General features: G+C 37.0%; 2 protein-coding genes across 5 annotated transcripts; one reads left to right on the forward strand and one right to left on the reverse strand.

The window, feature by feature from the left end:
- Positions 1 to 1,460: 1,460 nt before the first annotated feature.
- On the reverse strand, positions 1,461 to 10,656 carry LOC112572592 (UBX domain-containing protein 6-like). Of its 4 annotated transcripts, none has more exons than XM_025252336.1 (4): positions 10,602 to 10,656; positions 9,122 to 9,414; positions 8,075 to 8,303; positions 1,461 to 4,631 (listed from the first exon to the last, which is right to left on the reverse strand). In XM_025252336.1, exons 2-4 carry the CDS (start codon positions 9,348 to 9,350, stop codon positions 3,758 to 3,760), a joined length of 1,332 nt encoding a protein of 443 aa, XP_025108121.1. In that variant the 5' UTR covers positions 9,351 to 9,414; positions 10,602 to 10,656; the 3' UTR covers positions 1,461 to 3,757. The 4 variants fall into 4 exon arrangements, with proteins under 4 accessions (XP_025108121.1, XP_025108120.1, XP_025108118.1 ...); XM_025252335.1 differs by having other exon boundaries at positions 10,437 to 10,650; XM_025252333.1 differs by having other exon boundaries at positions 10,059 to 10,650.
- A 166-nt stretch (positions 10,657 to 10,822) lies between these two features.
- On the forward strand, positions 10,823 to 13,750 carry LOC112571779 (acid phosphatase type 7-like). The gene is made up of 2 exons (XM_025251059.1): positions 10,823 to 11,732; positions 12,336 to 13,750. Exons 1-2 carry the CDS (start codon positions 11,080 to 11,082, stop codon positions 13,243 to 13,245), a joined length of 1,563 nt encoding a protein of 520 aa, XP_025106844.1. The 5' UTR covers positions 10,823 to 11,079; the 3' UTR covers positions 13,246 to 13,750.
- Positions 13,751 to 13,832: the final 82 nt, after the last annotated feature.

A 13,832-nucleotide genomic window follows, 5' to 3' on the forward strand; every position in this document is an offset into this window, starting at 1 on the left:
TTTTGTTTTTACTTTTGACATCACTGAACAACAGTGGGGCCAGTTTTAAAACCTAGTACACTAAGACAGTTTGGAGACATTTTTCAATAAAAATTGGGGTTAGACTTGTATAGCAAGTATAAGAGAAAACCTGAATTTTGACACCCCCATTTTTATGGAAGGCTTACATCTACCAACAACTGCAAAGTAAAACCATATTTTGCAGTATGTTCAAATAGACCACAAAGAATGCAATTTAATAAGAATTTCAAGCTAAATAAAACATCAAATATCTGAAAACACTTTTAGAAACATTATGACTAAGTAATTAAAAATGTACAAGAATAAAACTGTCATAAATTTCCTACGTATGCTAAGTTTGAGACTGCGTAACAGTGTAGACTGGTTGTAAATGACAAGTACTTCCAGCAGTGGACCAGGGTGGGCTCTTGGCTTTAGCAAAACTTACCTTCATTACAGATAGCATGCACATGCCTAACTGGCTCGAGGGCAACTTCTCTCCCTCACTTTCATATTTGCCCATTGATCTGTGTGAAGTTTTTGTGTCTAATGCTTATCAGTACATCTGTTACGATATTTGCTGTTCCTGGATGGATTTCTGTGTCTGCACCACTTTTCATCTTTTCCTGGGCCATTTTATTAATTTCTGCTGTCATCTTGCCATTAGAGATCTGCATTTTGGCATTGTCAACTTCAAACTTTGATTGTTTTTCTCCAGCTGCTTCAGAATGTTGAATTATCACAGCAAGTTTTGCGTGGAGTACAGTCTGCAATGATTGACATCATTTATCTCCAGGAAGCTCAGTGAAATATGCCACAGACTAATCTGACTGATGGTGAAAAAGGCCGACTTGTTTTTGAGGCCTTTTAGCTGACTACTGCACTTGTGTCGTATATCCACACTTCCCAGTCCTGAATATTTGATTTATGTCTTTCTTAAAATTAGTTACTAGTAAAGTTTATAGATTCAAGAGTGACAAGAGGCTAAAGAGAGAAAAGTCATGTCAGACAAATCATTAACAAAGCATTGTGCTTGTTCTCAACTGATTCTCCCCCAGCAAGTAAGCCATAAACATCACCTCCCCACCATCGGCAAAAAACAAGGTGTCAGTCACTCATTAACATCAATGAACCATCATCATCAGAAGTGGTCATCATGCAGTTTGACAGTGTTTCCTGTGCCTATCAGCTATACTAATAGACTGATTCTACAACTGTTTTTAAGACCAGCATCCATTCTTATTATGTTTGTGTGTTTTTCTTTTTAGTAAAGCGCTTTGAGCCCAACTTTAACGATGGGGAAAAGTGTTATACAAATCAATATATGCTTAATGAAAATTCTTGAAAGAATGGTTTAAAAAGTGACTTTGCATCCACTAAAAACAGAATAATGGGAATCCAGTACAGTGAAAATGTCAAAGAATACTAGGTCACAACCAAATAACTAGAACAAGGATACAGAAATGAAACAAACCACTTTATTTTAAAGAACTGTATTCAAAGAAATATAAAATCTAGAAAGGAACACTGACACATGAGGATGCATTTAACTCCTTGAAATGTTTTCAAAAGTAATCTCTATAAGTATAACCTGACTAAAAATGCATAAAGAGAATCTTCAACATTTTAATGATAGCTCTATCAAATTGTTACTGAAATTGCACCTTACAGCTCAAACAGAATCACATTTAAATACTAGAATTCACAAAGTAGATAGTCTTCAATTTCTGTCAGTGAACATCAAGTTTTCAATAAACCCAAAAAATTAATGTGTGCATGCATGTACTTGAAAACTGTGGCCAGGACACAAGTTTGAAACCACTGGAGTGATTGTCCTGCGTATTACAATCCATTAATCAACAAAAATGTTATTAATGGAGCCAAAGCAAAGTTAATCTGCCTGTATTTTGCAGCCATTTTGAATAAAAAATTGTTACCCACTTAAGCCCTTTCTGCTCTGACATGCATCTGGTTGGATGCTACTGAGAAAAATGTCCGGTTTTATGCGACTGTGTTCTCTGAAGTATACCTGTGGTGGTATGCTTTCCACTTAGAGTTGTTGATAGTCCTGTCTTCCAAATAAAAGATGATTATGATGGTGATGAATGCATTTTGCTGATAATACTAGTTAATAGTTCAGGCCTATGCTGTGTGGGAAACATGCCAGAGTACTGCACTTTTTAAAATACCGTTTTCTTTCTTATAACCACAAGTCAGATCAACCCTTTAATGCCATTGGTCACCTGCTTATGACCAGCAAACTCTAGCATAAGAGAAACCTTGTGCTTGGAAATATGCTAGTCAAGCAATCTCATATTCCCTTTGAGGAAAGGAAACCATGCAACTATCATTAAAAAGAAAAAAAGTGAAGCTTAATAATGCTAAAACGGCTAATTCTAAGAAGGCTAATATTTCATTTAACTTCACACCTGGGATTCAATAATCATTCCCATTTAAAGCTCTGGGTAATTCCTCTTAGGGAGTTAGGAACAATGGCTATTTTATCATATGAAAATATCCTGGATCTCTCCTATACACCAAAATATATGTATCACATGACACTTCACTCGAGTGGTGTCATATCTTTCAAGCGAGAAAAGTTGCTTTTCAAAATGTATCACAATATTCCATGAATATTTTGGCGACAGCATTTAGATCACCATCATAATGCCTGGCAACTTCAGATGCATTTTCAAACAGCTAACTGAAAAGAATCTCACAGCAGCAGGAAGGCCTCCCCCCCAAAAAGAAACCAGAAAATAAAATGCAAAGGCAAGATCAGTGAAATAGAATTGTTTTAAGTTCTTCGGTACCATTCTTCCTCACAGCCCTAGATAGTACAGTAATACACTCTCCATCAGCAAAAAGATATAGCCATGTCCCTTCTTCCTCTGCCAACCCAAGAAGATTGCCCTCAGCCAAGATATCCTGGTCTAGTTCTACCAGAGAGTAGTTTTTCAGCTAGTGCAAGCAGCATAAGATGGGCTGACTTGATGAAGCTATGTGGAAGCCATGTTGTGTACAATGGCCATGACATTTCAATTCTGAACACAACTTGTGCCCTCAGAGAAACATCACAGGAGTTAAGCTGCACCCTGCTCCAGATGATGTCCTTTGAAGTCTGCTCTATAAAGGCTAGAATGAGCTACTAAAACAATTTTCAACCATAAGTGATTTATGTTTTTTTTTTTTGACTGTAATGAAGGGTGGACAACCATTGGTTGTGCTTATTATGATTATCTGTATGAAGATGGTGTCCTAGCTTCGTGTGGTGCAATTGTTATGGTCATCATTAAAGATTTTCTTCACTTGGGTAATTTAAATTATTAAATATCTTAATGCATGGTACAAATATGCAAAACACTGCTAATTTGTTGCCACATTCTCTTTTAAAGTTAATTTTTAAAAAATATGTACAATCAGTCTCATTAAAGATTTCATGTGGAAAGGAAGGAAACAGCTTCATCTAATTGTAAAAGGAACTTGGGTAAACATAAAAAGTTTTATCATTGTAAAAAGGCCTTTTTCACACTTTTCATAAATTTGTTATCTGGAATCCACTGTAGTTTTTATTACCCACAAACTGTTATCTTCACAACAAAACCTGAGAGTTTGAAAGTAAAAAGAAGGGTGGGAATGCACCAGAGGTTACCATGAAGCTAGTAGTAGTTAATTTGACTTCAAAGGCTGAAAGTGCACAGTAAACCTATGATCACAAACTCCTGTCTAAATAAAACATCCCATCTGCATGGTGATGTTACATAGACTGTATTGTACTCATGACCTCGGCCTTCAGATATGGACCTGACTTGTGACTACCTCGTTGAGAAGTCACGTCAGCAACAACCTCAGGATCCCAAGCAAAGTTTACAACAGCAGCTGGGGCGAGGCCAAGCTCAGCAAAAGTACAGTTTTCCTCTGTCAGTTTCTGTCCTGTAGATGTGGACAGGATGAAAGGCAACCAGCTGCAGAGCTGCTCGCCCACAAACTGTCTCAAGGCAGCTAGTTTCTCGTGAGCCTTGAACACTCCTTGAAGTAGGATTCCATCTGGGAATCGCACACGGATCATGGTGAAGCGGTACTTCCTCAGCTCCCGTATTTCATCTCGCTCACGCATGGCTTTGGTGCGCAGCATCCCTAGCTTCTCTACTGCCTCCTCGCGCCGCTGCTGCTCTTTCTTCAGCTCTGCTGGTGAGACCGAGTAAAACTCGTCAGGAACCTCAAACTTAGTGGCGTTGTTTGAAGGATGGAAGACCTTCAGGTCTCGATACAGCTGGGGCTTGATGGGTTCAGCAGTGACCAAAACTTCTTTGAGGTTTTGCAGACGTTCCAAGTCCTTGGCCATCTCCTCACTCAGAACCAGGAAATCCTCCTGATGATCCTCATGAGAAAGGGTGCACAAAACAAAACCTGCTGCTTGCATAAACTCTTCTGTACCTTTGAGGCATGCCACACGCTCCTGGAATGCTTTGTTTCCTACACGAATCTTCCGGAATTTCTCGTCCTCTGGATGGATAATGATGTTGTCTAAATATTTTACAAGTGTCTCTACACACACTTTTACTTTTTCTTGATTCTTGTTGAGAGTGTGAATCATAAGGGCAGTGGTCATTTCAGGATCATCTGCAAGACTGAAAGGGAAAACAAGACTTTTATGCATGTAAGCCAGAAAGTCTGTGCCACAAACAAGTAATAATTAAACTTTAATCTATGCTTCAGCATGCATTTAGTAGCTAAACAAACCCTTCTCCTTCCAGAAGAATTCACCTGATTCACATAAAGCAACCATTTACAATGTTATGTAAGTACTCACTACAAATATATTTATATTAAGGCTAGGCACCTGCCAAAAAAAAAACTTTTACGTTTCACGCGATAGCGCGGATTTTTTTGTATCAGCTATTTAGCCCTTGACTGAAGGTTCAAAAAATAGTTTTACTGCACTTGTCACACCATCGGTTGCCATGGAAACAAACCAAAATGGCGCCCAAACAAACATTTTAAAAAATACAAAACTTCGTCAATTTTGTGAGTAGACTCGAACTTTTTATTGAAATAGTTACTTAAAAGACAGATCTACATTTCTATGAAAAGAGATTTTGCAAAATCGGCTTAGGTTTTTTTTTATGAATTTTTTTTGTAAAACACTGTGTTAAATTTTAAGAAATTTTGATTAAAAACAGTATAACTACCAAACTACTAAATATTTCTTTAAAAATCGTTCATAGAAATGTTTATATATGTATGAAGAATTACTCAACCAAATTGCACGACTATATCTCTTGTCGATAAAAAGTTTTGTCCTTTTGAAGTAAACAGTCTGTACCCAAAACAAGAAACTGAGAAAAACGAGGAAAGAAAAACTGAAAGTTTAGTAACTACTAAACTACTAAATATTTTTTTAAAGCGCCCTCATTTAAATGTTGACATGTATATAAAGAAACTCTCAACCGAATTTCATGACTATATCACATGTCAATATTAATTTACAAGCTTTTGAACTAACCAAGCTTACCAAAACAAGAAACTGAAAAGGCAAGGGAAAACAAACCAAAAGCTTAGTAACTACTAAACCACTAATTAGTTTTTTTTAAAAGCTCTCATGGATATGTTTAGATATGTATAAAGAAACATTCAACCAAATTTTAAGCCTGTAGCACATGTTAATATAAAGTTATAGGGTTTATAAGTAAACAAACTGTAACATAAACAAGGAACGGAAAAAGCGAGAACAGAAAGTTCAAGCTTAGTAGCTTTGTTTTATCTAAGCCTTTCATGTAATTTACCTGTTGAATAAAAACTATAACCATCTTTCAATGTGTTACTACATATAACTTTAACATTACTAATAAAATTAATTATTTTGTTCACTTTTAGAAAAGTCAACATGGTTGTGTTGTGTACCCAAATGCTGACTTGGCTTCAGAGAAGTACACAGTAATAAAAACAATGGTGTTTGCAAACATTGAGCAACACAGTTATAGGTTTAGTTAGTTATATAGAAGTTCAGTGTCCACTAGCTTCATGGTTTTATGCCATCTATGGTCTTTTGCTCTCTAACATTTAGTGATGCTGTCTCACATATTGCTTTCAATTTTTGTAAGCATCTACTGAAGTAGCAGCATTAGTAGGAAACACTCTCATCTTTCTTTGCCTTCAGTTGCAGAGTGATGAGATGAACATCAAAATATAATTCTTTCATTAAAGAAATTATTTCAAAAGCTTGTAGCAGAGTATAACCTTTTCTTGCGGCCCTATATGCTCCACTGGGGGGCGAATAGGAATAAGAAGAAGAACCTGTTCATGAAATCTAGAGATACATCATTTAGTGTACCAGAATTTGAGCAGCTGCTCATGTTCTGTTCCTCTGTATGCTAGGATTATTTTTATGAATTACATCTGTAGTCACATGGATTAAAGATGTTTGATTTTTGTGGCTAGGGGTTCTTTTTTTCTGTCAAAAATTTATGGGAAAAGCACCAGCTGTCTGGCCTTTTAGGGGGCTGACAATGATGTGCTCTCTAGACACTGAATGGCTTCAAACTTGACTAGATAGCAGTTTTCATTCTATTTTTTAGGAATGTTATTCATAATTGTCTTCACACATTCTGTTTGTGACATTTGGTCGGAGAAAGACAATCCAACCCCAACCCAACCTTTGTTTTCTATGCAAATGATGTAAGCCCTGTTTCCTTACATTCCTGACAAAGTACATAAATAACTAGCATTGCAAGTTGACTCAAATGTGTAAATGTTCACATCTAGTCCTGATTACTACCGAGATTTGCAGCAGAAATTAAAACTTCGCTTTATTTTCAGCTCGCTTACCACATGACTGACGGTGATTTCGACAGCCGAATTCGGTTCACTAAGTTACTTTTTTTAGCTGCTACGACGGTCTAAGAATGTCCACGTGGTTTTTATTCTTTCGCACGTGGTATTGTGAGAAGAAATGAGCGTCTGACAGGCACAATGAACATTTAATATTAACGTTAATGTCCCAGAAAGAAAATACCCCAGCATTAGCTTTGAGTTACTCTCGACCTTGTTTACATCCGGAGGCCATGACAGTTGCCTTGTGGGATACCCGAACACTGCCGAATAGTGTTCGTGTGACCTATGACCACGTCGAGGTCGGCATTAGTGAATTCTGATTGGCTATATGCTAAGTATGTTACGCATGCATCCATATAAGGAAATTTCCGACCCTTTGTGTCGTCTAGAAAAGACCTCGTATCATAGCGTGGGGCCTTCTATGGGCCTTGAACCAGCCTTTGTTTGAAAGTTCATTCAGTGACCTTTCGACCGATATACGATGTGACGATGTTTCGCACGTGGTCGAGTGTGTTGCTATGTCCCAAACATTCTCTATTCTCGCTAATTCTGCGCTCGGGAAAAGTAAATAGGATAGAAGTAGGTGTTTTTATTGACAAAATAGACATATTTCTAGATTGTTTTATGAAAATCCACTCGGTGAGTGAATAGAACAGACTTTGAACTTTCACAATATGCCATAATCTCAAAATGGCTAAATCTTAAAATTTTCGACAATTTTTACCCAGGTGCTTGGCCTTAAGACTCTCAAAGAGATCAGGCAAAAACTTCAAGCAGAATCTCATGAAATAAATGACAAGTAAAATTTACCAAATATGAAAATAATCATAGGTTGTGAGGCAAAAATTTAAATGACCATGCTTTCTGAAGATTATTAAATTAACTGATCATTTTAAAAGTTGAAATAGTGAATGTCTCTGACATCAAAGAATGCCTTAAGGAAAACAAAATGACAAGAAGCCCCAAAGTAGCCTCCAAAAACAAAGCTGTGAATTATGACATTAGGAACAGTAGCTCTTCATAATCAATAAAATACTATTTTGTTTCATTTTGTGCAAACAAGCAAATCCAGACTACTTTCTTCTACAAAATATTTTTGAAATGTAAAGGGCTAAAACTATTACCCACTTACTTTATCCCGCCTTATGGCAATACATCACTTTAAAATAACAAGTACCAATTCACTTAAGGGCATACCACAAATTCGGTATTTTGTGTCACCACTGCATATCAATTTTACCTGTTGAGGAGGAACTCTGAAATATATGCTTCCAGATCATCCTTTGGCAAAACTTCTGAGCCTATTTCAGGGCAGCAGTAAAGTACTGTTGGCAGCATAGGCGAACCATCTAAAGTAACTTCTTTTGGGATGCTTCTTGCTGCCTGGCTTGCTGTTTCTGCCTCAGCTAACCGCTTCTTCTCAGATTCTATCTCAGTTCGCATGCGAGCTCGTACCACATTGCTATCCCCTGAAACACAAAATTCGCTCTGTACTCTGAGAAAGGGTATCTCTCTAACATGTAAATGCATAGAATACATTTATGCTAGGAGCCTGTTGAAATGAATTATGCCTAAGCAATATTATTAATTGCTGTTAATGTTCCACATTTACTCCACAATGATGTCATACTGTATCAATAAACTGTCACTTTTTATATAAACCATATTACTTAAAAGAAGTGATAAATTAGAAGATGCTGCTGTCAAACCATTTAAGGACTGTTATTTGTATTTCTCTCCACTTGACCACATTTCATCATTGTAAGATATTTCCCACCACTTTCCTGCTGAAGGACATATTAGGTACGTTTTTTTTAAATCTGTGTTCTTTGCGGCTAAAGTCAGTTCAAGATTTAAAAAAAAATTATATGACATGAGAAAAAGTCACATCAAGGCATATTCAATTTTTATTTTAAACTATATTTATTACATTTCTTCCTACAAGCATGTAGTTCAAATGAGATTTTTTCAAGTTTGTGACTAGTAATCTCCTTTTTACATTGATGCTCTCGGCACTTACCAGATATATTCATTTTTCATCCCCTATATAGATTTACAACAATAAAACAAGTTAATCTCTTCCTGTTCTATGAATACTTCAGTTTTTAAAAAAATGTGTTAAGAGAGAATCATGTTTGCCCTATTTGTAGTTATTTAGAGTAGGACTTTTAAAGCCACCTACATCTGTACTACAATCACATAAATGAGCATAGTTGTGCAGGACAGTCTGCAGAATATATTACAAAATCTTAAAATCTCTTTCTTTGGTGTAGTGTACTGAACTCACCCTTAGACTGTTTTACATTAAGTCTTGCTAAGGCAGCATCAGCTGCCTTCTGTGCTGCTTCTACATCAGAAGGAGATGGTCTTGAGTTCTGCCGCCCTGAGGAAGCTGACACACCTGAGGATAGGCGTTTTGGGCTGCCTGAAGGCTCATCCAGGCGATGGCCAGCTCCAGCCTTTTTAAATTTCACATTAAGTTTCCGTTTTTCAAAAAATTTTTTGATCGCTGACATCTTTCTCTAGCTTCCTCTTTTATGTGGGTGACTTTTTCTCTTAGGAGCTATTTGCTGCTAAAAGCTGCAACAAGACAGACAAAAAGTGCCATTATCTTAGTTATATTAACATTTAACAACACTTCATCTTAACCAAACCAAGGCCTTGTAAAGTTTGGTCAGAAATGGTTTTTCTCTACAAATGATTAAATAATGCAGTATAGCGTTGCAAACACTAGAGAATATCAATATCGAAATAAAACAATGTGGAAAAATACAACCATAAAAAATTCATTGCATTTCGGTTTGTCACTGTTGACACTTGTTTCCTAATATTGTTTTATGTTGCAAGTTTGACTTCATGAGTAAATGTTATATAACCCATGCAGTACTAAAATATCTTTCAATCAAATTGTGAGATCTAGTAAAGACCAAAAATTGTTTGTTGACTCAGATTCATCGCTATCTGCTTTGCTGCATAAGTACCCAATACTTACATGTGAAACCAGTGATTATATATGTGTGTGAATGCACGCACTTTACAATCATTGGTAAAACTAGTGAAGACAAATTTAACCATCCTGATAAATTTTAGTTTACAGATATCAACAGTACGATTGCTTTCAATATGAGGAAACCAGAGATTACAATAACATCATAATGGTAAATACAACAACTCAAAATAGCACCTCCACCATCATTGCAATAGTGACAAGAAAAAAAAAGTACATCACAAATAACTTTCAGCAATCCTAATGTTCATATATCTCGTATGATTCATTTATGTCAGCAACAGGCGGAACTTATTTTTTAAAAAAATCCACAGGTTTTGCGCACCGCACAGCTACTAGGGATTGAATACGCTGACATCAGGCTTGATTACTCATGCGTCAAACTACTGAAATAATCGTCTGCTACAATAAAACAATTACGCAGCAGGTTGTGTTCTTCACTGAGATCGGACACAAAAAATTTAGCAAACACTGCGAAGACTTGAGCCTCGTGAGTTCTTCCTTAACTTACCGTTTGACTGTAGCATTTTCAGCACATTTTTATTCCATACAGACCAGACTATCTGGATTAACACAATGCTAATGAACAACCAACCCAATAAAAAGTACAGTATTTTTAACTGCACGTCTGCTTCTTCTACTTCTTTGATAAAAATCTCCAAACCAAGAGCAACGTAGTGTGCAATGAAACTTGCGATGTCTGTCACAAAAGTATAAAGCATATAAGCGACAGAAAGTACACTACTGTCTGTCATCTCACTCTCTGCATTAGCGGTCTTGTAGGAGGACGAACGAGTCTAAATAGCTACTTCCGGTCATCCGGAGAGAATAGTTTTAAATATAAGAAAATATGTTCGATTCGGGTATCAAAATTAACTAAAGATTTATTTCACATACAATATTTTACGTGTATCCAAAATCAAAAAATGCTTTTATGTTTTGGTGTGTGTGTTTTTTTTAAATTTTAAATGATGTGCGGTGTAACCGAAAGTATCGAACCCGCGGCAGAGCATGTTGGTTGTTCGTAGAGACAGCATCGAAGTCAGATTGGACTTGGAATTATGGAATTTCAAAGGAAAGCTTTTCTGTCTACCACGATGCAGGCAAAGATATCATTAGGCACGCATTATGTCCATCCGCGTTGAACGACTAGTTATCCGGAAATGTAAAAAAGGACTGACGCCGTCATTGAGGAAGAACTTAATTATCTGTCTTTCCTGCAGCTGATTTGTTACAGAATGCTACATTTGTTGTTTCTGTTAGTTGTTTTTCTGATCAATAATATCAAGACATCGCAAACACTTAATGCTGCTATTTTAAAGCAAAAGGTTTCGGCTGCGTTGCAGCCAGAAAATATTCATATTGCTCTGGGGGATACATCTCAAGATATTGTCGTGATGTGGGCATCGGGAAGAGAAGAAGATTATTTTGTTGAATATGCGGAAGATGTTAATAACATGCAAAGAGTTAACAGTGAAATGGCTGTTCTTGAAGAATCCAGTAAAAGGTGCCTGAAATATCTGTATCGAGCACACCTTTCCAATCTCCGACCAGGTGTGAAGTATTTATACCGCATTGTTGGAAAGTCTGGATTTAACTCCAACCCATTCGCGTTCACTGTCCCTAAAACAAGAAAAGGTATTGTTCACACATTCATGGTTTTAGCTGATATGGGTCTGAGCTCTAAAAGCCTTCCTATGCTTGCTTATGAAGCAGCAACTGGGATATATGAAGCTGTATTTCACTTGGGAGATATAGCCTATGATCTACATCACGATGAAGGAAATATTGGTGACCTTTTCCAGAAGAAAGTGGCACAGTTTTCATCTACAATTCCTTATATGACAGTACCTGGTGATCATGAAAGGTTTCTTAATTTTGCCCACTATAGGTAAGAACAATCTAGAGAAAGGTAACAGTCTTACCCTTGAGCTTTACATGCTACATAGTATTTAATGAGTAATCAATAAAAAGTTGCCTAGAACTCATTTGTACTTAATAGATATTTTATTTCCCTAAATCCATCAAACTTACATTCATGTGTAAGCTACCCCCCTCCCCCCAAAAAAGTTTTTATCTTAATGGAAAAAGATTAACCACAAGGGTAATGATTTGTAAGAGCATGGTTTGTCATATTAGGGCACAGCATGTAGTAGATAGAGCCTATCCTTTCTGGCTGCTTTTTACCACCCCTTATAAATTGGGTTATCGTTTGCTGGGTAGGCATGAACTTTCCAATCAGAGGTCCAGGTGATACTCAAATGAACAAATGTCAACTATACTGGGTATTGGTGCCTGTCTGCAAAGATAGGACTATCCAAGCAACCTGTTGTGGAAAAGAAAATATGTGATCTGTTTCTTTGCCACAGATTATGCTCTGCTTAATTTTAAATCATAAACTGTCAATATAGCAGTATTATGTCAGGTCTGAACTTTGTGTGAATGTATATGTACATGGGGACATATTTTTTATAATAGTTTTATTTATTTCTAGGTACAGGTTTTCCATGCCAAACACCCGCTGGCCAATGCCACCAGATCAGTTGTGGTACAGCTTGGGTGTTGGCCCAATATACTTCATCACTCTGAACACAGAGGTATTTTACTCTGTCCCTGATCAGCTTGACAAACACATGACCTGGCTTCGGGATGAGTTCTGGAAGGTCAACAGAAATCGCGAGCAGCATCCCTGGTTGATTGTGCTAGGACACAAGCCCCTGTACAGTTCAGCTGTTGATGGTGATGAAGAGGATACAGAAAGAGACTGTTCTAGTGAGGCCACCTGCAACATCAGATCCAAGCTTGAAGATTTCTTTTATGAGCAAGGTGTGGACTTGTATATCTGTGGTCACCGACATAACTATGAACGTACATGGCCCACGTACAGGATGAAGAGTTTTCAACAGAATTACAAGAACCCTAAAGCCCCAATTTACATCACCATTGGAGCAATGGGGCATGAATATGTCACAGACAGCATTGTGAAGCAGGCAGTGTGGTCTGCTTTCAGCACAGATTCTCAGAAAGAGTTATATGGCAAACTGGAGGTTCTCAACGCAACGCACCTCATGTGGGATGTATATGCAGCAAGCAACAATGAAAAAGTGGACTCGGTTCTTATTGTGCAATGGAGTCATGGAACATTTGGCAAGCCTGGAGAAGATGCCTATGAGAAAATGATGCATCTAAAGCACCTTCCACCAGCCCCACTGGGTTGGCATCCTCAGTCAAAACCACAAGAGAGCCAGGGCTGGGTGTACGATGCACTCTTTTCCCTTCCGCCATCAGTACGTAAAGTGTATCTGGGAACAGTGTGCTTAACTTTGCTGACCATCATCTGCTGTTTATTGGCAATGCCTTGTTTTCGAAAACGGATCTGTAGGAAATATTCATTATTGGTATGAAAAGAGTGATAGCAATATTCAAACAGTGCTTCTCACATATTGTTGAAGAATGGCTGAATTTTATAATCTCTATTTTTTTCATTTTTCTTTACCGTGGTGTTATCTCTGTTCATTGCTTTAAAATGAACAGGACTGCATTCAACAATGACAGTTGTGAGGAGGCATGAGTGTATGTGTTCTCTGCTAAATATGTAACAGCTAGCAAGTGATAAATGAAGATACTTATCGAGAATTGAAGACTGAGTACCTGTGAATACTTTTTCAGAAAAAAGGAACAGAACTGAATATATGTTCATAAAAACAAATAATGTTTCATATTTTATTATTATTTTTACCTATATTTGAGTTGGTTGTGTAACAGGTTGCCATAAAGGATTTTTACATTTTTATATCATTCCACACCATATAATGTTTTGTTATGTGTATTTTATTTAGTGTAGTTGTAAGTTGAGTTAGAAAATGATTCTTTGTGAAAAATGGGAATAAAATTATGCCCTAAAATCTGCATCAATTTTTAAAGTGCTCATTGGCAATTCATCAGTGTTACTGCTTGGCTATGAGCATAATGAAAAGATGGCTGTTCCAAA

Source organism: Pomacea canaliculata, linkage group LG9, assembly GCF_003073045.1.
Source record: "Pomacea canaliculata isolate SZHN2017 linkage group LG9, ASM307304v1, whole genome shotgun sequence".
Classification (NCBI taxonomy): Eukaryota; Metazoa; Mollusca; class Gastropoda; order Architaenioglossa; family Ampullariidae; genus Pomacea; species Pomacea canaliculata.